The 26,569-nt window shown below is 44.1% G+C and overlaps 1 protein-coding gene across 2 annotated transcripts in view; it reads left to right on the top strand.

Annotated features, from left to right (window-relative positions):
• The window catches only part of THADA (THADA armadillo repeat containing), a 1,178,628-nt gene that overhangs the window by 948,402 nt on the left and 203,657 nt on the right, over positions 1-26,569 (top strand). For both annotated transcript variants that reach the window (XM_082249837.1, XM_082249838.1), the window contains exon 35: positions 606-750. In XM_082249837.1, coding sequence (XP_082105963.1) covers positions 606-750 — 145 coding nt within the window. The remainder of the gene's footprint in view (positions 1-605; positions 751-26,569) is intronic.

The following is a 26,569-nucleotide window of genomic DNA, read 5'->3' as shown; positions in this document are numbered from 1 at the left end:
ATACGTTTGGTAATATAGTGTACTTTTACATGACTGAAATAAAGGTTACATTTTTATCTTGATGGCCTTTGGTGCTTTGGGACATGTACCCTCGTCCAGTTTGAAACTATAATTGCCACATAGCATTGGCCTATGACTATGTGAGGCTTTTGTAAGTTGTGGGGGTAAAATACATTTGCAGTATACATCTGCAATGAATGCATATATCCCAGGTTTTTATCCAATTAAAGGCCATGAAAGTAAAGAAAAATATCTGTTCTTCTGCCGTAAATGCACTTGGCTAATAATTTACTATTTTGGGGTGACAACACAGCATTTCTGTACCCTTAGTGGTGTCATAGCTCTTGGGTTTACAAACATTCAAAGTCTGCAAAAGATTTGAACCTCTGGTGGTGTGGTGGCTGTACCCAACATCCATTTATTCTCATTTAAATGAGATAAAAACGTTGAAAAATGAATGCCATGAAACATTACTTTTTTGTTAAGTGTTGCTTTTTATCATGAACCTCTGAACATTATATGCTGACAGAGATAGAAGATTTATGAGGCTGACTCACTGTTGCAGGCCTCCTCTGGGCCATCTGACACTGATCTCTCTTCCACAGGCCACTGAGTCAGAGTTGAAGGATTGGGTGACACTCATGGTTCACTGCTGTAGAGATGAACTCCAGACTGAAGTGAAACTGGCAGCCGCTGAGATCCTAGTTCATATCGCTCCACATTTGCTGACAAATCATCTGCCGGTTCTGGGTAAGCGTACAGTTTGTGTTGATGGTACAGCTCTTTGCAGAGAGACCAGCTGAATGACCTGTAATGGAATGTACAGCCCATTATGTCTTTGTCTGTTTTCCCTCCTCATGAAGGTCATCGGGGTGAGCTTTAATAGAGGCTTGAAGTCAATTTATATGTAGGCTTTCCAGAAATAGTTCATCGTCTAATGACCGAAATTACCATTTTGTCTGTTAAAGGGGAATTCCAACTTACAACAGGTTCTAAATAAGTGCTATAGAGACACTGGGCCCATTTGTCCATTTGCACGCCGTTTACTAATTCAAGCACCAAGATGACTGAAATTAAGGACAGGTTGTGGTCGTTATCACGCTTTACAAACGCTCCTATAGCATTAGCATGGACGTTAGACTTGTGTTAATGAGCCTTAGTATGGGCATTTTACAAGCGTTAGCCTGCGTTCACACTATTGCGAACACAGACATTTCGCACATCATTGCTGTGCAGATCACATGCGATTTCTGTGCTATACGAATTCAGCCATTCGCACAAAAATGCTGCAGGCACCTTTTTTTTTTTTCCCTGCATTGGAATTAGATCGCATGGGTGTTCACACCCATGCATTCCATGTCATATTGATACCCGCAGCGGTTTGCAGAGGGCAGTGTGAACTGCCTGCAAGGGAAATGCGAGTGGGTGAACCTGCACTGGAATCGTGCTGGTTCCCACATATAGTGTGAACCCAGGCTCAATAATGAGTTAGAAATCCTCCCCAAAAGCCCTTTGGGCAGTTTTGAAGCATTTGATGAGCATTAGGGCACTTTAAAACTGCTCCACAAACACCTACTCCATTACAGTAAATGAACTAATCCTATCGCCCCGCAACCTTACCTCAGCTGCCTGCCAGAGCATTTGCGAAGCATTTCCATAGACTTGAATGGCTTCAAACGCCTCCTGACTCGACATGAGGCTTCAATTTTGAAGCGATGCGACACTAGCGCTTCATGTTTTTATAGTGTGAACAGCACTGTGTGCTGTCCATTGTATCTTGGGCATAGGTGTTTTAGGGGCCTCTCAAATGCCTGATTTTAAATCTGTCTCAGCGCTCCTGTTTAGTATTGCCTGGCTCTGCAACTGATTAGATAAATACTCCTCCGTGTGTGTTCTATTACTAAGGAGGGGGTGCATTTATCAAAAGTGTATTTTTGTTTTCTGTTTTTTATTTGTTGCCTTTTTCACTTAAACCTCTTCACATCCGCTGCTATAGCCGAAAGACAGGTACAGCGCAGGCCTTAATTGCCGGGAGGGTCTCCATGTACATCCTCCCATGCATGAGCTGCCTGCGCGCTCCCTGCGGAGCATGCGCGTCTCGCTCTGTAATCAGCGAGTCTATGAGACTCGGCTGATCACAGATCGGCGTAAGGGGCCGGTCCTGGCCCCTTAGCACATGATCAGCTGTCAGCCAATGACAGCTGATCGTTTGATGTAAACAGCAGCCGGCGATCAGCATTGTTTCTCCTCATGCTGTCAGTGTGAGGAGAAAAAAAGCTGATTGCCGGCTGCTGTCAGACGGACATCAGTCCAGAAGAGGAGAGGGGCATCTGTGCCCACCAGTGCCACCTACCAGTGTCACCAACCAGCACCACCTGCCAGTGCCTACCAGCGCCACCTGCCAGTGCCACCTCATCTGCACACATCAATGAAGGAGAAAAATTACATTTGTTTGCAAAATTTTATAACAAACTATAAAAACTTTTTGTTTTTTTTAATTTTCTGTCTTTATTTGTTTGTTCAGCAAAAAATTAAAGCCCCAGTAGTGAATAAATACCACCAAAATAAATCTATTTATTTGAAAAAAAATGATAAAATTAATTTGGGTACAGTGTTGCATGACTGCGCAATTGTCATTCAAAGTGCGACAGCGCTGAAAGCTGAGAACTGGCCTGGGCAGGAAGGGGGTTTAAGTGCCCGGTAGGCAAGTGGTTAAACAGAATTTAGTGACAAATGTATTTTTTTGTACACTTTTCAGGTCGTAAATTAGCTGCTATAAAAATGTATTTATCTACGTGTATGTAAGTGTTCCTTAGCACTTCTAAGTTCTGTGACAATCCTCAGATTCAGGTTTATCCATGAACAAGTGCTCATAGTTTTCATTTGGAGGCACGATTGCAAAAAATTCAAACTGACCCTTTGGTTAGTAAATCCGACCCAATGATTAAAGCGAAAGTTTTTTGCACGCAAGATGCATATGCAAACTGCTGATTACATGTGGGGTTGCATTAATAAATGTGTGTGTGTCTCGCTCTCTCTTTTATATTTAATAAAATGCAAACACACAAGACAGGATAAACCCCACAGATGAGAGTATGATGACATAGCCGGCTAACAATGTCGGCTCAGACCTGAACCAGTATGACTAGGGGAATTTTCAGCAGGTGGCTCTGGGATTTGATGAAGTCACCAACTTCTTTAGGTAAATAAAATCGCTAACAGCAATTTATGCTCCGGCATGTAATTGCAGCGCTGACTGGTACGGTGCCAAAGTCAGTTTCCCAAAAGTTATTAGTTTTAATTGATGCTGCCTGATTAAAGCGTGTCAAACATGAGATTCCTAGAAGTGACGGTAAGCCGTTTGTGCATGAATCATAAATTAGACCTCACGGAATTGGCATTAGGTGGTGTGAAATGTGAAAGGCTCACACTCGGCTGTGAGAGATCCCTCCTGCCCTACTAGTCCTGGAGCTCAGACATGGCACTGATTAGCACATGGCATGGTGGAAAGGACAGGAGAGTTGGGCATTGACTTCATTTTACTAATTAAAGTTTTACTGCATGTGGCTAAGGGCATTTATTTTAAAGGGAAAATATAGTCTGTTTATAGCATGGGTGTCCAACCTTTTGGCTTTTATGGGCCACATTGAGTGTAGAGAAATTTTCTCGGGCCACATATAAAATATATACTATAGTTAAGGTATATAAGTAATAAAACGCCACTTCGCCCTTCCCGTGCTAAAGCCCCCCCCCCCCAGCACTAATTCAACACAACTAGTGGATGATCTCCTCTGAGGCAGCCTCTGTGGCCGTGCCCCCGACTCGACTTCCTTCCTCCCCAGCGAAAAAAAAAAAATTGTCATGGGGCAGTGGGCCGCATTGCCTGCAGTTTTGGCCCGCATACGGCCCCCGGGCCGCAGGTTGGACATGCCTGGTTTATAGGTATACAGTATTGTGCAAAAGTTTTAGGCAGGTGTGAAGAAATGCTGTAAGGTAAGAATGCTTTAAAATATATATATATATATATATATATACTCACCGGCCACTTTGTTGGGTACACCTGTTCAATTGCTTGTTAACACAAATTGCTAATTAGCCAATCACATGGCAGCAACTCAATGCATTTAGACATCTAGGCATGTTGAAGAGGACTTGCTGAAGTTCAAACCGAGCATCAGAAAGGGGATTTAGGTGAATTTGGACATAGCATGGTTGTTGGCGGCAGACCGGCTTTTTTGAGTATTTCAAAAATTGCTGATCTACTGGAATTTTCACGCACAGCCATCTCTCGGGTTTACAGAGAATGGCCTGAAAAAGAGAAAATATCCAGTGAGTGGCAGTTTTGTGGACAAAAATGCCTTGTTGATGCCCGAGGAGAATGGGCAGACTGGTTTGAGATGCAGGAAAGGCAACAGTAACTCAAATAACCACTCATTACAACCAAGGTATGCATAATATCATCTCTGAATGCACAACACATCAAACCTTGAAGCAGATGGACTACAGCAACAGAAGACCACACTGGGTGCCACTCCTGTCAGCTAAGAACTGAGGCTACAATTCACACAGACTCACCAAAATTGGACAATAGAAATGAAAAAAACCTTGCCTGGATTGATGAGTCTCGATTTCAGCTGCAACATTCAGCTGGTATGGTCAGAATTTGGCTTAAACAACATGAAAGCGTGGATCCATCCTGCCTTGTATCAACGGTTCAGGCTGGTGGTGGTGTAATGGTGTGGGGGATATTTTCTTGGCACACTTTGGGCCCCTTAGTACCAGTTGAGCATTGTTTAAACGCAACGGCCTACCTCAGTATTGTTGCTGACCATTTCCATCCCTTTATGTCTACAGTGTACCCATCTTCTGATGGCTCCTTCCAGCAGGATAATGCACCATGTCACAAAGCTCCAATCATCTCACCACTGGTTTCTTGAACATGACAATAAGGTCACTGTACTCCAATGGCCTCCACACTCACCACATCTCAATCCAATAGAGCATTTGAGATGAGGTGGAACAGGAGATTCACATCATGGATGTGCAGCCGACAAATCTGCAGCAACTGTGTGATGCCATCCTATCAATATGGACCAAAATCTCTGCGGAATATTCCAAAACCTTGTTGAATCTATGCCAGGAAGAATGAAGGCAATTCTGAAGGCAAAAGGGGGTCCTACCCGGTACTAGCAAGGTGTACCTAAAAAAAAAAAGAAAAAATAATTGGCCGGTGAGTGTATATTAATAGCTTATTGTTATTGATTTACAAAATGCAAAGCAAGTGAACAGAAGAAAAATTGAAATCGAATCAATATTTGGTGTGACTACTATTTGGCTTCAAACCACTTACACAGGTTGAACTGGATGGACTATTGTCTTTATTCAACCTCAACTACTATGTAACTATGTATTTATGTATGTAACCAGCATCAATTCTTCTAGGTACACTTGCAGACAGTGAAACACACACAGAAGGGTGCAAATGCCTAGCGCAAAACCTGTTTGTAGAAGAAACAAAGAAGACAAATAGATACTCCTAGACGACAGAAGTGACCAGCATTACAAGTCCATTCTTCGACCAGTAAGGGGTTTCAAGTGACCTGACTAATAGCAGTGTCAACAAGCCCCATTCCTTATGCCTCGTACACACGGTCAGATAATCGTACGAAAAAACTCGCTTTCGACCTGGTTGCACGATAATCTGATCGTTAGTACACTGCTTTCGACAGCCGATCACAACAGTACATCCAACAAAATCCGAAGGGACAAACAGGAAAACTTCTGTCGTACGATAGCCCCGCGAACGACAATCGTGTAATTAGTACACTATGCGTCCGCTAAAGATCGTTCGACAAACACCGCGCATGATCGGAAATAGTGAAATAACCCGACGTATGTGACATCACTTTCCAAGACGTGGCTACGCATTCTGGTTGCTTTCACACAATCGTACGACAGAAATCATATGGTTAGTACACATGGTTGCATTCGACATTTTGTAGCATGCTACTTTACTCGAACAATATGTCGTACGATTATCTGACCGTGTGTACGAGGCATTTGAGCTGTGTCCAACTGGTGTTCCCCTTCTAATAAATGTAAAGGCACCCCAAAGTTCCACCTCCATACGGGAGGAGTGTCATAGCACCAAATCGGGTCAGGCTGGGTCAAGGCCTTGTTTATAATTTGATTATTATGTGAAACTTTATGCATGGATTCTGACATTCTCTTGCTTCTATTTTTAAAATTCTAGTGCCAGCCTCATTTACAATTTGTACCACCTAACCTCCTGGCACAGTTATGCATGGACAAAAAGTGAGGCCTTAAATAAGATGACGGAGTACATCCCAAAGGACCACAAGGGCAGACATATTGTTTTTGTTCATACTGTGTTTGTGGAATATTTTTTATTACACAATGAAGTTGTTTTTTTCTTTCATTAGTACTATGCTACTAAAAAGTGAAGGCGAGTTCAGAGAGTGAAATATATGAGAGCATTGGTTGAGCACTGGACTTGTAATGGTATATTTAATTTTTTTAATGAATGCAAATCTTTAATAGACAAAATTGCCTTCCACAGATTAAAGAGGAAGTAAACTCTTCCATATTTTTTTCAGTTTTTTTCTTCCCTGCAAAGTAAATGCATAATGTGACACTTACCTGAAAACAAAGCCCGCGTTGTCCCCGCTGGCGGCCGCATCCATCTTCGCCCGTCTTCCTTCCGTGTCTGCAAGCTCCGCCTGCATGACTGGCCGAAGTCGCGTGACGTCACTCCCGCGCATGTGCGCGGAAGCCGCCGCTCACGGCACAGGGCTCTGAAGAAACTGCACGGGGGGCTGTTTCTTCAGAGCGCATGCACTGATGACATCATCGGCTAAATGAAATGTAAATATCTCCTAAACGGTGCAAGTTTAGGAGATATTTACAGTACCTATAGGTAAGCCTTATTAAAGGCTTACCTATAGGTAAAAGTTGTTATGGTGGGTTTACAACCACTTTAATCCGGGGCTCCATGTTTTTTTGGGTCTTTCCTTTGGCCTTAAAGCGGAGTTCCACCTAAAACAAAAAAAATTACATAAAAATACCCCCGGGACAGTCAGGGCTAGTGCATTCCACAATGGATAGCCTCTGAACTGTCCCGGCTTACCTGCAAGAAGAACTACTTACCTTGAAAATGTATTGTCCAGCGCTGCCATCTCAGGTGTGGGCAGCTGAAGCCAGCGTGATCCTCTTCTGTGTCCTCTTCCGTCCTCTTCGGTCCCACGATGCACTGCACCAGCCCCGCCGTCACTTCCGGGGCTGCAGTGTCATCCCTGCACAGCTTCTGGGCATGCCCAGAAGCTGTTTAGCAAGGTATGACGCGCCTGCACCGGAACTGACGTCGGGGCCGGTACAGGCGCTTTGATTCCTGGGAGCGATGACTTTTAGCTCCCAGGAATCATTGCAAGCCAGGAAGTGACGGCGGCGACCGTGGCCACAGAGGGAGGAAGAGGAAGTAAGATAAGTATATTTTCTTCTAAAACAAGGTAAGTAAAAAAAAAAAAATTGCGATTATCCATTTGATTTTCAGGAGCAAGAAGATGGACCGAAGTTCAATTCTAGGGTGGAACTCCACTTTAAAGGCAAAACTTTTTGTTTTAGTTTTGGATAGAGTGGAGAGGGATTAGAGCACATGTCAGATTGTATAGCTGACTGTGCCCCTGTTAGGGACATTCACCCTCTCTATTTGTCCTGGTTACCATTATCATTTGAAAGTAAAAGTAAAATAAAATGCCAAATGTTGTGTTGTCCCCAGAACAGTAATAGAGGGGAAATCTTCCAATGGAATAGCTAGTTCTGGTGACATGGGAGTTTCCAAGGGATTCCCCTAATTTGCAGGGATTACCATTTGCTTTCTGTTTTGGCTGTGAGAAGTGAAAGTAAATCTCCACAATGACAGGGGTTATGACCCTTTCGTTATCCAACATGGAAAATAAAAAAAAAATGTTGCCTATAGTTCTACTTTACCAGGAATAATAGAAAGCTTGCAGGAACTTTTGAAGACAGCCCTGACATGCATGTATGGGAGTGGTAGAAGCAAACTGGGGGGGCTCAAAAATGCTTGATTCTGTTGGTTCAGAATAGGCCTGCATTCTGCCTAAGAACCAGGCCTAAAATAACATGGCATTGCACAGTTGGAAACCTGCTAACGTAACAAATTCAAGAAGAGCATATGCACAGGAAAAAAATGCTTTTGTGATAACAGCCCTTTAAAGGGTGCTTAGTTATAACTTTAGGATTTATTTTCCCTAACCTTTGTAGGACGACATCTACTACAAAATAACAGGTGTACATGAAACCGAACTTACTATACTTACTGCTTTGTATTCATTTCATATATACATTTATGATGCCTTCTTGGTTGGACCAGTATTTCAGAGAAAGCAGCCTATCAGGTCCCAAGGAACTAGTCATATCATTGCAGCATTGTGACCTTTTCATTTCTGATCCTCCCTTGGGTAGGCTTCTCTGTAGATGCCTGCATCTGAAACAAGGATTGGTATACAGGTGCTGGTTGCTGTTCTGTATGCAGCTCCTGTATGTATGTGCTGGGGGTGCTATACCTCCACCCTACTTGTAATTGATTTTCCATGTCACAAAACAAACCAATATTTGCTTACATCACATTTAACTTGGCTTAAGCAAGCCAATTACATGGCTGAATTGATCGCTCGGGTTATTGTCTGGAAGGGTAATTGGAGTTTGACCTTTGGAATGATAATATAGCTGTAAACGCTGACCTTAAAGAGCACCATTAGTGTTAGAGAAAACATATGAAGAAGTATGGTTTAGAAGATAGACGATGCTCATTCTCCCCCTATCTATGATGCTTTTAGGGTGTTACAGAAGGGTGATATTAAATGTTGATTCATCTACACACTCCTGGTATAACCAGACTCTGCCTCAATTGCACATGGTAACCAAAGGCAAGGTAGTGGAAGAGCTCGGGTCACTGTGATGTTCTTAGATGCTGACTGATTGCAGAGCCTAGCTTACCTAGAGCTGTTAATACATGGAGTGAATTTTGGAGGCGTATTTCTGGGTAACTAGGTAAAATTCAAGCCATGGATGGCCCTGTTGGCAACCTTCCATCTGATATCCTTCGATCTGTTACTATGTTACTAACTATGATCTGAAAATTGAAAATTTTGGTTGAACAGCGGTTGCATCCATAGAGAAATAGAGAAAATGCTGCTCCCCCAGACAGCCAGCATAACTTGCATATACGGATTGGCTCTAGCCTTCATGTCTCCATCAAAAAACCACGCCCTCTGACGAATCTGCCCTGCCCACCAAGCCCCAGTGGGTGGGGTGAAACACATCGGGGGCACGGTTTCTTGGCAGAGACATGTAGGCTGAAGCTGATTCTTATACACAGATTGTTCTGGCTGGTTGCACATATCACTCTGGATAGACATACTGACCGACTCCACCCATTCACATGCGGATCATGGGAATTCCTGGCCTTAAATGGCATTCCAAGCTAGGTCTAAGGGCATAATTCTGATGATATAGGTAAAATTTGAAAATTCGAGTCATGCGTGGCCCTGTTGGCAACCTTCCAGCTGATATCCTTCGATCTGAAAATTTAAAATTGTTGGTTGAACAGCGGTTGCATCCATAGAGCATCTGAGAAAATGCTGCTCCCCCTGCTAGTCAGCATAAGCTGTGTATAAGGATTGGCTTCAGCCTACGTTTCTCCGCCAAGAAACCACTCCCCCTGATGCATTTTGCCCTGCCCACCAAGCCTCAGTGGGTGGGGTGAAACGTGTCAGAGCATGGTTTCTTGGCGGAGACATGTAGGCTGAAGCTGATCCTTATACACAGGTTATGCTGGCTGGTTGCACATATCACTCTGGATAGGCATACTGACAGCCCCCAACCATTCACCTGTGGATCCTGGGAATGGAATTCCTGGCTTTGAGTGGCGTTCCAAGCTTAGTCCAAAGTCGTTATGGCTGCATCCTTTCAGATGCAAGCTTTGGATATTATGGTAGAAGCTGCCTTTGCTGACTGTCAGAATACAATAGCTCTGTTGTGGGGATTTGTTCATCCATCCCGTTGAGCGTCCATGGTAAAATTGGGTGATTTCTCTCAATCACCCTACATGGCTTCCACAACCTGTCTTAGCTGAATCACCATGGTAATAGTCAAATAGTAAAGTGCCCTGTTCCTGAATTTTATAACTATAAAAGGTCTGTATTGTAGACAGCACAGTAAGCATTTTGCTGAAATAGTGGTAGAAAAAAAATTAGAAGAGTGCACAAGAATTGTATGGTATTGTATTGGATGGTATTTTGCCCCATCCATTTTCTTTCTATCCTGACAAGTGCTCCAGTCCCTGCTGCAGAGAACTACCCTGTTGAGGTCAGATAATTCAATTTTTGTCTCATCTGACTAGAACACCTTTTTCCATCTTCAAGGTGCGTTTAAAGCGGAGCTCCACCCAAAAGGGGAAGTTCAGCTTTAAGGACTTGTCCCCTGCTCCTCTTGCACAATTGGCACTTTTGAGGTGCAGAGGGGGGAGCCGGTACCCAATTTTGACAAGTACCTGCTTCCCACTTCTGTTCAGAGCGCCGCTGTGCTCAGAAACGTAAGTTCTCCTTCCTCCTTCCCCCCTTCAGTCTTCTGGGACCTGTCAGTGTTCCAGAAGAAGACTGCATCCATCGTTCACGATGCGCAGCGTGACTCGAGCATACACAGTGGCCCATAGTGAAGATGCCGACGCCGCCAAGGGAGGACAGAGAGTTAAAGCGGCTGGACTGAGTGCACCGCTGGATTATAGGACAGGTGAGTGGCTTTATTTTTTAAAAGTCAGCAGCTACAGTTTTTGTAGCTGCTGACTTTTTTTTTTTTTTGACAGGTGACTGGAACTCCTCTTTAAGGTGGTCAGATGATACTAAAATTAAATTATTTGACTTTAACACCAAACCATATGTCTGGCAGAAATCCAATACAGCTCATAATCCAAATAACACCATTCCTACAGTAAAGCATGGAGGTGGTAATATCCTGTTATGGGGGTGTTTCTCTGCAGCAGGGACTGGAGCACTCGTCCAGATAGAAGGGAAAATGGATGGGGCAAAATACCATCTAATTCTTGAGGAAAATCTGCTGCCATCTGCCAGAAAGTGGGAAGAAAGTTTACCTTCCAACATGACCATGACCCAAAACACACCCCATTAAAAATCGGTGGAATGATTTGAAGACTGCAGTCCACAAACGATCATCATCACATTTAACTGAACTTGAGCAGTTCTGCAAAGAAGAGTGGGCAAATATTGCAAAGTCTAGATGTGCAAAGTTAGTAGAGACATATCCCAACAGACTAAAGGCTGTAATTAAAGCAAAAGGTGGTTCAACAAAATACTGATCTGTGCAGCCCTTTGGTGATGTCAGGGGCTGCATTTGAGTCCCCCTTTAGGTCAAAAGTTGACAACCACAGACCTTCAGCCTCTGAATCTTCAGTTACTTATATTGGTTGTCTATGCGCAGCTCAGTGCTACTCCAAAAATGAAATGGCTCTTCATTCACATGGGCGCTCAGCTCTGTACTGCCTGAAGCCTAAGAAATTAGCAAATGGGGCAGTTAACTCCAGAAGATGAATGCCAGGATAATTGTAGGATGATCATTACAGCTGCTTTGTATACTCTTGACTTATATCCCAAAATGGTTGATTACCTGGAGTGTACTAGGCAATTTAGGCAAGTTGTGTCAAAATATATTACTCTAAAAAATAAAAGGCCCATTCATAGATTCCCTTAAAGTGGATGAACCGCCAATGTAGAAGAAAGGTTTCAAGTTCGAGGTTCTGCAGCTTCTCTGAGCGATGATCATTAACAAATGGCTAATGTTCGGTTCACTGCACAAGTCAGCAGTGTTGACACAATTTGCCAGGTGCCTTTTCTGTTTGCTGTTTCTTGAAAATCCACACTCCACATGCGGAGGTAATCTCCATCAACATGATCAGCCGTGTGTACCTAAGCAAATTTTCAGCCGCCTTCAGCTGGGTTGAGCCGAGGTGGAGCACAGAGGTCTGGAAAATTCATTACACCGTGTTCCAGCTGGTGTGTGTACTCACTGCACACATTACCGCCACGTACGGAGCATTAACTCCGCCGCTACTTAGCCGCTGAATGGTTTGTCAGCACTAACTGGCACTTTCTACCTTCATTTCATTCATTGTCCAGGTTGTCACACCTACCCTCTATGTTACATACTTTCTACTTTCCAAAATGACAAGGCTAAGAACACTGGACATAGTATAATAACTCTAAGCAACCAATGAAAAACTGACTTTCACTTAGAATTCCCTTTCTGATGCTCACCGTTCCACACAGTACCTCCTGAACTCAGCTCCTTCAGCATTCTCCAGGCTACTACAGTATGTTTTGTTTCAGGTTCATTCTATGTGTGGCCACCTATTTGGCCAGTCACTACCTCAATTCTTTGGGCTGGTTTCCTAATAGCTACACCTACCCTGCTGGTGCCACTTCCCATGACTTTACGAGCAACAATTGGGCCTACTCATTTGTCGTTTTTTAAAACCTTCAACCAAAATGGTTGCCACTACTGCTGATGTGGCATGATGCTACAGGAGGCTTGTGGTTTTCCTGCAAAGTGTCCCACTAGCCTTAAAGTGTATTTTCACTTTTGCAAACAAATTGGGATAGCACCTATTTCTCCAATTACATATACTATACTGTAAAAAAGTATTTAAAAATTGCAGCTTACATTTTTTAGATTCTCTATTCTGGACTCCCTAACAAGGAAAAATCTGACATAGTCCTCCTTGTTCATGAGAGGGCTGAGCAGCTCTGTTTGGCAAAGTTAACCTTGTCTGTACTGTGCAGCCAGATGTTCATTATCAGTTGTTACTAGATTTAAACACTGTCTGTGATAACAAAGGATTAAGGGTCCATTCACACTAGCGCGACTTGTCAGGTGACTTGAATAGTACAGGACCCGTTCTAATAGGAGCGACACATGTCGCTCCGACTTAGAAAAAGGGTCCTGTACTACTTTGGGGCGACCTGGAGGCAACCTGACGGAAGTCCATGCAAGTCACGCCAAGGTCGCGGTGCACGTGCACCGCGACTTCACAGGTCGCCCCAGCAAGTCGTGCCGCGCCAGTGTGAATGGACCCTAAAGGTTTAGGGGTTAGGCTTCTTGCATTGTATGTTCAAGCGGAATTAAACCCAAAATCAAAAATGTAATGTATTGCAGCTTACCATTCATTAGATGTGGTGGCTGCATCAGGTTTCATTTCTTTGGCTTTTTTCCCCTCTGGTGATCTGGCCAGTATAACACACCTCCTGTATCAGTAAAACACAACTCTGAAGGAATGAGCACAGCAGACAGCAGCATTGGCCGGGGGGGGGGGTGTTAGTGTTAAATGTATTAGCAGATTTAGATACACTAACAAACTGAAGTTAAACTCCCGTTCACACCTTATAATCAGTAGCAGGATACTTTTTTCCTTTTGGGATAAAGGGTTTGCATGAATAAAAAAAAAGCTGATCATTTTAACCACTTCTGGGATTTTCCCCCTTAATGCCAGGCCATATTTTGTGATTCAGCACTGCGTTACTTTAACCGACAATTGAGCGGTCGTGCGACGCTGTACCCAAATAAAATTGATGTCCTTTTTTCCCCACAAATAGAGCTTTCTTTTGGTATTATTTGATCACCTGTGCGATTTTTTTTATTTTATGCGCTATAAACAAAAAAAGAGCGACAATTCTGAAAAAAAAACAATAATTTTCACATTATGCTATATAACATTCTCAAAAAAAAAATTAAAAATCAAATTTTTTAACATTTTAGGCCATTTTGTTTTCTGCTACATATTTTTGGTAAAAAAAAATTGCAATAAGCGTATTTTGATTGGTTTCGCAAAAGTTATCGCGTCTACTAACTACGGGAAAGATTTATGTCATTTTTATTGTTTTTTTTTTTTACTAGTAATGGCGGCAATCTTTTTTTGCGGAACTGCAACATTGCGGCGGACAGATCGGACCCCTAACTGACGTTTTTGACACTTTTGGGGGGACCAGTGACATTACTACAGTAATCAGTGCTAAAAATATGCACTGTTACTGTAATAATGACACTGGCAGGGAAGGGGTTAACATTGTGGGTGATCAAAGGGTTAAAGCGGAGTTCCACCCAAAAGTGGAACTTCCGCTTTAAATAGTCCTAACCCCCTGACATGCCACATTTGGCATGTCATTTTTGGGGGGGGAGCGGGTACCTAGTTTTGACAGGTACCCGCTCCCACTTCCGCTCGGAGCACCGCGGCGCCCTGAGCGGAAGTTCTCCTCTCTCCCTCCCTCCCTGCAATCTTCTGGGACATGTCAGAGGTCCCAGAAGATTGCCGGCCAATCACGACGCACCCGGCTGTGAAGCCGCAAACTGTCACAGCCGGGTGCCCACATCAGTGATGCAGGCGCCGCGGAGCAGAGAGGGAGAAGACGGCGCATCGCTGGACCGTGGGACAGGTGAGTGTGCGGTTAGGCTGGAACTCTGCTTTAAATTTAAGCCTAGGGGAGTGATTCTAACTGTGGGGGGGGGGGGGGTGTGGCTTCTGAAATGACCATAGAGACCTGTGATCCTATAAAGAAGGATCACATGAGCTCTGTGATTCCAGGGAGAAGAACGGTCAGCTGTGTTTACAACAGCTGACCGCTCTTCTTTCTCAGCGGGAAACGATCGCGGTTGTCAGGCGGCAATCGAAGCCACCTGACCCGTGCATGGGTTTCCCCGCTGCCGAATGGGGCGGGAGCGTACCGACGCGTGCGCTCGCTCCCTGCTCGCGACCGATGTAGCCCTATGTCGGTTTGCGCAGGAGAGCCACATTGCCACAGTAAATAGGCGGCAGCCGGTTGGGAACCGGTTAAACACCCCTGCCAGTGTTGAGTAGTAAGGTATTACCAGGCAAGTATAAAAGGAGCAATGGGGGTTATCCACTTGCTGACTGCCCACAGTGTATATACGTCATTACTTCAAAGTTTAAAAGCAGGGTTATGGCAGCAGCTATGGGAGATTTGGCGTCTGCCAAAAGTGATCCCAGGGGAGAAGCTTTAAAACGCAGCTGTTCGGCGTTCATCAGCGTTTTTAAGCTTATATCAGAGTTAGAGCGTTTTCACAGCTGAAAAATTCTTCTTAAAACCCACTAGTTCTGGGGTTTTTTCCAGCCAGAAAACGCCCCTGCCAAAAAGTGCTGATAACAGCCTATGTGTGCATGGACAGATAGGATAACATGCTGGGGAATTTACTGGCTGCAGAAAAAAACAACTGAAGCCCAAAACAGCCGCTGTAAAAAATGTCCAGTGTGCATGAAGCCTTAAGCCTCATACACACGTAACGATTATCGGCCGACCGATCGTCCGACTTTTGTCCAAGTTGTGTTTTGTTGGTTGGAATGTGCCTAGACTGCACACGAATTTTCTCGGCCAACAAAATTCTACTTCAGAAGTGATGTCATGTGTTGGGTTGTTTTCTTTGTGTTTTTTCTTCACTGAGCATGCCCAGACTTGCTCATCAGATTTTTCCCTGTCGAAATCTGTACTGACTGCACGAAAATTGGCCGTTGTTGGCGGCCAACAAAAATTATATAGTCTGCACACCAGATTTTTTTCGGCCGAAAAGTCGGAGTTGGTTGTCGGAAGCATCATACTAACAAGCCGAAAATCGGCAGATCGGACGTTGGCAGCAAATTCCCTTCCAATTTTCGACGCGTGTGTACGGGGCTTTAGAGGCGGCGAGAGAGGTGCCCCTCCCCCAGTGCTTTGCGATCGTTTCCTGGGTTTATCGGAGCCGACGGTAAAACCGGAAGTGATCCGATCCAGCTGATGGCTAAGCAGGGAGTGAGGGAAAGATGGCCTCATCTGAGCTCTATGCCCTTGGTGGACCGGAGTGACCTCTGACGTCACTTCAAGATCTCAGGCATGAAGATTATTATTTTTTTTTTTTTTAACAGTCAAAGTGTCAAAATATTTTATTATTTCTTTTGCTTTTACTTTTACTTTTAACCTATTTAGCGGTATTCCTGTATGTGGCTCGGGGTTAATATACAGTGCCAAAAGCGGTAACCCCGAGCCACACTTGGGATTACCCAAAAATCAAACTCCCCTTCCCTGCGATCCCCCGCTGTCCTCCCCAGCCATCCTCTCGCTGGGTGCTCGGCCGATGCCGGCACCTTCTTCTGGTTCCCTTCCCTGCGATCCCCCGCCGTCCTCAACAGCCTTCCTCCAGCCATCCTCTCGCTGTGTGCTTGGCCGATGCCGGAACCTTCTTCTGGCTCCTTTCCCTGCGAGCGCAAAAAAATAAAGGGACAGTGTAAAAATAAAAAGTAAAATAGGAGAGAAAAAATTTAAAGTGACCCTTTCCTCCGAGCTCGCGCTGAGAAGCAAACGCATACGTAAGTCGCGCCCACATACGTAAACTGTGTTCAAACCACACATGTGGGGTATCGCTTTGATTGTTAGAGTGAGAGCAATAATTCTAGTGCTAGACCTTCTCTGTGTGAAAAAAATCAAAGTGTATTTTTTGCCAAAAAATTGTGCTTGAAAGACCACTGTGCATATACAGTGTGACATAAAATATTGCAACATTCGCCATTTTATTTTCTAGGGTCTCTGCTAAAAAAAATATATATAATGTATGGGGGTTCTGAGTAATTTTCGAGCAAAAAATACAAATTTTATCTTTTAAACAAAAAGTTACAGAAAAGGACTGGTCAGCAAGTGGTTAAAGATAGTCAAGTGCTTCATATTTCCAAAACCAAAGTTCAACTTCACTTCCAAAAATTCAAGGCTGCATTGCATTAACATTCTTTGGTTTGTTGCATTAACTACGCCGCTACTTAGCAGCTGAATGCTTTGTCAGCACTAATTGGCACTTTCTACCTTAATTTCATTCATTGTCCAGGTAGTCACACCTACCCTCTTTGTTACATACTTTCTACTTTGGAAAATGAGAAGGTCGAGAACAATGGACATAGTATAGTAACTCTAAGCAACCAATCAAAAACTGACTTTCACTAGACTCCCTTTCTGATGCTCACAAGGCCAACACAGTACCTCCTGAACTAAGCTCCTTCAGAATTCTCCAGGCTACTACAGTATGTTTTGTTTCAGGTTCATTTCTGTGCATAGAGTGCCTTGAAAAAGTATTCAACCCAATTTACTTTTTACCTATTTTGTTACATTACAGCCTTAAGTTCAGTGTTTTGTGATGGATCGGAACACAATAGTCTAAGTTGGTGAAGTGAAATGAGAAAAATATATACATAAATCTATTTTTTAGAAATAGAAAACAGAAAATTGGCATGTGCGTATGCATTCAGCCCCTTTGTTATGAAGCCCATAGAAAGCTCTGGTGCAACCAATTACCTTCAGAAGTCACATAATCAGTGAAATGATGTCCACCTGTGTGCAATCTAAGTGTCACATGATCTGTCATTACATATACACACCTTTTTTGAAAGGCCCCAGAGGCTGCAACACCTAAGCAAAAGGCACCACTAATCAAACACTGCCATGAAGACCAAGGAACTCTCCAAACAAGTAAGGGACAATGTTGTTGAGAAGTACAAATCAGGGTTAGATTATAAAAAAATATCCAAATCTTTGATGATCCCCAGTAGCACCATCAAATATATCATAACCAAATGGAAAGAACATGGCACAACAGCAAACTTGCCAAGAGACGGCCACCCACCAAAACTCACGGTCCAGGCGAGGAGGGCATTAATCAGAGAGGCAGCACAGAGACCTAAGGTAACCCTGGAGGAGCTGCAGAGTTCCACAGCAGAGACTGGAGTATCTGTACATAGGACGACAATAAGCCATACGCTCCATAGACTTGGGCTTTATGGCAGAATGGCCAGAAGAAATCCATTACTTTCAGCAAAAAACAAAATGGCACGTTTTGAGTTTGCAAAAAAGCACGTGGGAGACTCCCAAAATGTATGGAGGAAGGTGTTCTGGTCTGATGAGACTAAAACCGAACTTTTCGGCCATCAAAGAAAACGCTATGTCTGGTGCAAACCCAACACATCACATCACCCAAAGAACACCATCCCCACAGTGAAACATGGTGGTGGCAGCATCATGCCGTGTGGATGTTTTTCAGCAGCCGGGACTGGGAAACTGATCTGAGTTGAGAGAAAGATGGATGGTGCAAAATCCAGGGATATTCTTGAGCAAAACCTGTACCACTGTGCGTGATTTGAGGCTAGGACGGAGGTTCACCTTCCAGCAGGACAATGGCCCCAAACACACTGCTAAAGCAACACTTGAGTGGTTTAGGGGAAACATGTAAATGTGTTGAAATGGCCTAGTCAAAGCCCAGACCTCAATCCAATAGAAAATCTGTGGTCAGACTTAAAGTTTGCTGTTCACAAGCGCAAACCATCCAAGGGGCATTTTCTGGCCGGAGCAGTTTTGCAAGGAGGAATGGGCAGAAATCCCAGTGGTAGGATGTGGTAAGCTCAGAGAGACTTATCCAAAGTGACTTGGAGCTGTGATTGCTGCAAAAGGTTGCTCTACAAAGTATTTACTTTAGGGGGGTGAATAGTTATGCACGTTGACTTTTTCTGTTATTTTGTCCTATTTGTTGTTTGCTTCACAAAAAAAAAAAAAAAAAACCATCAAAGTTGTGGGAATGTTCTGTAAATAAATGATGCAAATCCTCAAACAATCCGTGTTAATTCCAGGTTGTGAGGCAACAAAACACGAAAAATGCCAAGGGGGTGAATACTTTTGCAAGTTACTGTAGGTGTGCGCAGCCTATTGCATTAGGGTGTGCACCCCAAAACTCAAACACAAATGCATGTGTGTGTGTGTACAGTATATATATATATATATACATATACACACACATACACGCACACATTTATATATAATGTATATACACACAAACACTCACAAATAAAACCACTCATTTACCGTATTTTTCGCCGTATAAGACGCACCGGGATATAAGACGCACCCAATTTTAAAGGAGGAAAATCTAGAAAAAAAAGATTCTGAACCAAATACTGCAGTAAAATATTTTATATCAACAGGTGATGGTATAGGCATGGCATAGGCATGGTACAGGCATGGCACAGGTGTGGGTACAGGCATGGCACAGGTGAGGGTACAGGCATGGCACAGGTGAGGCTATAGGCATGGCACAGGTGGTGGTTTAGGCATGGCACAGGTGGTGGTTTAGGCTTGGCACAGGTGGTGGTTTAGGCTTGGCATAGGTGGTGGTTTAGGCATGGCACAGGTGGTGGTTTAGGCTTGGCACAGGTGGTGGTTTAGGCATGGCACAGGTGGTGGTTTAGGCATGGCACAGGTTGTGGTTTAGGCATGGCACAGGTGGTGGTTTAGGCATGGCACAGGTGGTGGTTTAGGCATGGCACAGGTGGTTTAGGGATGGCACAGGTGGTGATTTAGGCTTGGCACAGGTGGTGGTTAAGGCTTGGCATAGGTGGTGGTTTAGGCATGGCACAGGTGGTGGTTTAAGCATGGCACAAGTGGTGGTTTAAGCATGGCACAGGTGGTGGTTTAGGCAAGGCACAGGTGGTGGTACAGGCATGGCACAGGTCGGCTCACTTACCTGCTCTCCTGGGCTGCCTGCGCTGCTCCTCTCGTCCTCTTCTTCTGACGGGATTCCTGGAACCGTCCACGGCGCTTCTCCTCTCGTCCTCTTCTGTCTTCGTTCTTTGACGGCGGCTCTCTCAGTCCGGCGGGAAGGAGATCGGGCGGTGACGGTGCGTGACTGACGCACGCACCGGCACCGCCCCCATTGGACGTCAGGACTCAGCACAGGCAGCAGGAAAAATGTTCATTTGCCGTATAAGACGCACCAACTTTTCCCCCCCAGTTTTGGGGAAGAAAAAGTGCATCTTATACGGCGAAAAATACGGTATGTGCAAGGATTAGGGTATAAATACCTAAAGGTTAGGTTCACCTTTTATTAAAAAATAATAAATGCACACATTTTTGCTGGTGCATTTATTCTTTTTTAAAACCGGAGATTGCAAAGTATTGCGCCCATGAAATGTCAGGCTCCTGCAGACACTGCCTACAGCTCTGTGTCCGTACCTCTGTATGGCTGTTATTGCAGAGCTGTAGGCAGTGTGAATAAATTACGGGCGTGCTGATCTGTGCGCTTTCAATTTATGTCAACTTCAAGTCTGTCTGCTGCAGTGGTGGATTGAACATGTAGTTTATACATTCACAAATTTCTATGAATTAAAAGAGAAGTATGGGCTTCTCTTTTGTTTTTTTCCCGTTACTGTCAGTCAGCAGCTCTCTGCTCTGCTTCCTCCTCGCTCGCTGGAGAGCTTGGCTGTAGAGGGGGTGGCTGAGAGGTTGAGCCAGGTTCGGTCCGTGGTCATGATGACGCGGTTCCTGGACCAACATCTGTGACGTCAGCGGAGAGTGGACTTCAGACCGCTCTCTGTTGAAAAGGGGTCACAGGAGTGCAGAACGAACTGCACTCCTGAGATCCATAGAAGATGTACAGCCAAATGAGCTGCCAGTGGCTGCAGTGCTCACAGGAGTTAAACATCCACATGACAAATAGTCCCACTTGCAGCCACCAGTGTCAATTAGCAGAAATGCCGAAAAAGAGTTCTCACACCTCCCTGGGGTATGTCTAGGCACATCCGGCACAACCTGTCCACATGCCTATGATTCTGCGTGTGGCCACCTATTTTCCCAGTCACTATGAGCAAGAATTGGGCCTATGTTTAGTTTCAGGTTCATTCTACATGTGGCCACCTATTTTGCCAGTCATTAGAGCAACAATTGGGCCTACTGTCATTTGTCATTTTTTAAAACCTTAAACCAAAATGGTTGCCACTACTGCTGGTGTGCTATGATGCTACAGGCAGGTTGTGGTTTTCCTGCAAAGTGCCCCACTAGCCTTAACGTGTATTTTCACTTCTGCAAACAAATTGGGATAACACCTACTTTTCCTTTCACATACCATAACAAAAAATATTTAAAAATTGCAGCTTACATTTTTGGATTCTCTATTCTATATGCTATTTATTCTATTTCCTATTGCTACAGGACTCTCTAGCAAGGAAAAATCTTACATAATCCTCTTTGTTCATGAGGGGGCTGGTCAGTTGTGTTTGCCATATATAACCTTGTCTGTACTGTGCAGGCAGATGTTCATTATCAGTGGGTGCACTGCCAGGCTAATTAACTTAATTAGTTGCCTTAAAGAGGTTGTAAACTCATTTAAAAAAAAATTTTTTTTTTTACAACCTGCAAGAGAAAAACATAATGAGCTAGTATGCTTCGCATACTAGCTCATTATGAAATACTTACCTTAGAACGAGCCCCCGCCGTGCCGCTCTCTTACCTGTATGACGGGCGACATGACATGTCGCCCGTCTTCCGGGATCGCGGCATCCGGTCATCTGATTGGCCGGAGCCGCGGTGACGTCACTCCCGCGCACGCGCACGGGAGCCGACGGTCACGGCACGGGGCTCTGAAGGAACGGCACGATCAGCCGTTCCTTCAGAGCGCATGCGCCAGTGACGTCACTGGCTGCATTAAAGGTAAATATCTCCTAAACGGTGTAAGTTTAGGAGATATTTACAGTACCTATAGGTAAGCCTTAACATAGGCTTACCTATAGGTACAACTTCCTGAGGAGGGTTTACTTCCTCTTTAATCACTTAAGCCCCGGAAGATTTTACCCCCTTCCTGACCAGGGCCTATTTTGCGATTCGGGACTGCGTGACTTTAACGGACAATTGCGCGGTCATGCGATGCTGTACCTAAACAAATTTGACAAATTTTCTTTTGGTGGTATTTGATCAACTGTGCGATTTTTACTTTTTGCGCTATAAACAAAAAAAGAGCGTCAATTTTGCAAAAATAACAATATTTTTTATATGAAATTCCCCAAAAAAAATGTAAAAATCTAAATTTTTTAACATTTTAGGCCAATTTGTTTTATGCTACATATTTTTGGTAAAAAAAAATCACAAAAAGCATATTTTGATTGGTTTGCGCAAAAGTTATTGCGTTTACTAACTAAGGGAAAGATTTTTGTAATTTTTGTTGTTTTTTTTAACGTGTAATGGCGGCGATCTGCGATTTTTTTTTTTTTTTGCGGTACTGCGATATTGCGGCGGACAGATCGGACCCTTGACTGACATTTTTGACACTTTTGGGGTTACCAGTGACATTACTACAGTAATCAGTGCTATACATACTGTTACTGTAAAATGACACTGGCAGTGAAGGGGTTAACTTTTTTCAAGAAGGAGGGGTTAAGTGTGTCCCTAGGGGCGTGATTCTAACTGTGATTGGCTGTGGCTTGAGGTGTAGGAACGGTGATCAACAGTCCTACATAGTAGAACCATATGATCACTATTCCTACACAGGGGAGAATGACAGGCGGCTTGTTTACGTTAGCCGCCTGCCTTTCTCCTGCTCTAACGGACGATTGCGAGTGACCGGCGGACATCGGTTCCGCCAGGCACACGGGCGGGGGGGCGCTTTGCCTGTGAGGGGCTGACCGCCGCCGTAAATAGTCGTGCGGCGGTCGGCAAGCGTTTAAAGGGTAACTCCACTTTCTTGGGGAAAAAAATCAGCAAATAAAGAAAAAGCAATATAGCGTATACAATTGTGACACAAATCCTATTGTAATTAAATTTTATTAAAAATTACCTTTCCTTTTCAATCTGCAGCTGTTGTAATTTTCTGAAAATCCAATATGGCCGCCTGGAGTTGTTCTGTACACAGAATGTGTACTGACCACACCCCAGAAACATAATTTCCTGCTTGTGTGATTGGCTCACTGATTTTCCCAGAAGTCTGCCTAAGATACAAGTCAGATTTCTGGCATCCCCTGCAACACAAATGTCATTTTTGGTGAGATACTCCCAATAGGAACACGTCTAAAGGGATGCAGACCCAGCAGCTTTCCTCATTAGAGCCCCTCAGCTGCCCCATCTAATAGATAATTATGAAATCACTCCCATTTGACCCACTCAGCACAGAGAAACAAATAATGATTTCTTCAGAATAACAAAAGGTAGGAATTTGCAACAAAGTTTGTTAAAATCCCTGCAATGTACAGAGATCACCCAGAGGGGAATGTTTTTTTTTTTTTTTTTTTTACAAAAGTGGAGTTACGCTTTAATGCAATGCGCATTAACGTATGAAAAAACACATTCACACAGTACACCGGGGTGCTAAGGTCTGAATGGGCCCTTACTGAATTTTATCTGTAGCAACACAAACTGCCAATAAAAAGTAGATTCAACTGAAAAAGAAGGCAGGAGAAATTACAGCATCTACATTTACAAATGCAATTTTTTTTTCCTGGCATGGCATATGGCATTAGTCCTTATCGAAGCTGCAAACCCAAAGCATGCCGACATCTGCTTTCTGTGGTTGCTTCTTTTCCTAGAATTAGAGAGCTATGGGAAACCAACTATTTGGCAGATATATCCATCCAAAAATCTCCTCCATATTGGTTCAGACTTTTCCAGCGAGTTAGTAAAACAAGCTGTGAGTTGTATGACATTCCTAATATGAATATGGAGCTTAGCTGGTGGAGATCATTGTTTCCAATTTACTGTGATTGGACAGCTCAACATTGTCAGTATGTGACTGGTTATTAATGATATATGAGCTCCGTGCAGGGACAAGGTCCTCTGGCACCCAAGGCATAGATGAGACAGATACAGCTTGCATGTACAACGCGATAACAGTTGTCGTCAGCTTGATCCTGGGGTTACCACTTTTTGGTTCATGGAAAACCAAACCGGATAGGTTGGGGAGGGTGTTATTTTGACTTGGTTAAACCAGTGCCATTTAGTCATAATTACCATGTTAATACAAAGCCAGAATTGTATTATCATTATTGTAATGAGGCAGCTAAAGTGGGGTACACACTAGTAGAAAATCTGCCGAAAATTCCCGTCCGAGGTAAAATCGTACCATTTTTGGCTAGTGTGTACACAACTTTCAGCAGCCGATGCCGACATTTTCAACGAAAAAAAACGGAGGGACAAACACCAAAATTTTTATCGTCCGTCCCCAGATGACCAATTTTCGTTTAATGTGTATGCAGTACGTCCGCGAAAAATCAGATACGAAAGACCGCGCATGATCTGACGTTGCTGACAATCTGGAAGTCTGGGAACAAATGTCTAAAAAAAAAAAAAAAAAAAAAAAAATTGGACGAGAAATTTCGAGAACATTTATGAACTGTCAACGAAAAACGGTTATGAACGCTGAGCAAGAGAGAGAAATGTCAGAGGATATTTAGTCCAATTTCCGTCAAGTGTGTACAGGCTTTAAATGACACTAAAATCATGTTCCCTGCAGGGGCTGACTGACAACTTACGGCCCAAGGGACAAGTACAAACCAGAGGCCCATGGTGCAGCGACTCGGCCTCCTTCCCACTCTCCCTCGTCCTGGCCTCCTCCTGACTCCCATTCAATGCTGAAGCTCCGCTCCAGGTACTCTTTACTCACCAGCCGAATCCGGGTTCCCGACCTGGCCAGCGGAGGCTGGTTGGGAGGAGCTGGTAAAGCTTGGTTGGGGCTGGCCAGGGGAGGAGAGTCTCCAGTAGGGCATGGAACCGGCCTCTGCTCAGACACAGTTTACACCATCCATGCTGGGGGAGGGAGGCCTCCGCTCTGTCCCTTACCTCATCCAACACTCAGTAGGTCAGCGGCAGGGACCTTTTACTTCCCTTCACCAGGAATCCTTTAGGCATGTCTGTGACAGAAGGGATGCAGTCGTATGGGGCATCAGAGCAGCCCGGGGGCTTAACTATTACTGTAATGCAATCAGGTTGCATTTGCAATTACAAATGTTATTTTTTTTTTCAGCTAAATGCTGAAGCAAGGGTTAAAAAGAACCCCCTGTGCTGCCAGCATATGGGAGTGTCAGACTAGCACCCATGCATCAACTTTTCCTGTGGTCTGACACACTGCACTGAACACTTCTCTAACCAACATCACTCTTTCTCCTTGAGCATCACTGCTGATTAGAGCAGTTTTCAGGGGGATGTGTCAGGGAACTTGGCTGCTGCTTGTGTGTGAGAGGGGAGTCCAACTCTCCTAGTACTGCCAGCACTGTATGTACTTTAAGGCCCCATTCACACCAGAGCGATGCTGTCACATCACGTTTTTTTTTTTTTGTGCATTTCTGTAGTGGCCTCCCTCCACTCCAAAAATACGCCAAAGAAGTTCATGTTTCAAACATTTGGCATCTCCCACTTTGTTGCATTTTTTTGCATTTTGGTGCATGACAATCACTGCAAAATCTCACTGTGCTTAGGGTGGCATTACAAAAAATAGGGGCATCACAAGTGTATTGCACATTTTTTTTTAGCGATTCTGGAATTATGGACAGAATCACGCAAGTGTGAACAAGGCCTAATGCAAAAAATCTAATTTCAGTAGTACATTCTGCATTACTTACCTTAAGCAGGTCATACACTGTTCCAATCTCAGCCAGTTCAGCAGGAACCAGCCAGAATTGGAACTGGGTATGAGCTGGCTAAATGTACCAAGTTGATCGATCAACTTTGGTACAACCAGCATACAGGGTTTTTACCTGCGAATATCGCTAGTGGCTGCTATAGCGCTAGCAATAATCACTGGCTTCCCCCACCGGGAGAATGCAATGGCTCGGCGGGAGGGATTCCCCTGTCAACGCTGTCTGTGTTGTGGTTGCAGGAAAGAAATTCTCTCCATGTATGGCCGGCCTAACTCCTTAGTGTTCCTGAAAAACACATCTTCATAGTCCCTCCTGTTGTGTCCTTACTTCAAGTCCCAATTTCATTACATCTAATGTTGATTTCCTGCCCTGTAGCCTGCTATCTCTTCAGGCACTGGTCCCCTCACTACCCCCATATTGTACTTCTGGCAATGCGAGAGGACCCCACTGCTGAAAATTTTGCTGCTCACAATAGGAAGTGTCCTTGTCGCTGTCTGCATGATGGACCTGTAAACAGAAGAGGACGAAGACACTGCGCTGGAGGGTCACAGGACTGCAGATGTAGGTAAGTAAAATGGGCATTTAGATAGGATTTATTTTTTCAATTCAGCAATCAGTGAGGGAGTATTGAACTGACATATGTTCAAACTGCTAACAGGCAGAGTTTTTATAACGAAACAGACCCTAGTGGTCTCTTCCATCATAAATGCCTCTCCGGTGTGTCAGCGGTAATGTAATCTGAGCCACACGTGTGCAGCTCAGACCACATTTATGGCACCCGCTATTCAAATGGCCGGAGAGAGCGAATCCAGAATGAAGAATGAAGACTGGGTGAAAATGGAAGCACCAGGGACCAGCTGGAGCTTTGACAGCACAGTGCTGGAGGGCTTTGTTTGACAGGTATTTCTTCCATAATGTGTTAATCTATGGTAAATTCAATATGGCATAAGCCCCCCTGTGGTCCCATAACAGAAAAAAAAAAGTTGAATTCTGCTTTAACCCTTACTGCAGTACTTGGCATATAAAAGAAGTCAATACTGTATGTGT

This window comes from Pelophylax lessonae, assembly GCF_965119305.1.
Source record: "Pelophylax lessonae genome assembly, chromosome: 3".
In the NCBI taxonomy this organism is placed as follows: domain Eukaryota; kingdom Metazoa; phylum Chordata; class Amphibia; order Anura; family Ranidae; genus Pelophylax; species Pelophylax lessonae.
The sequence above is the reverse complement of the archived record's forward strand: the minus strand, read 5'-3'. Positions and strand labels throughout refer to the sequence as shown.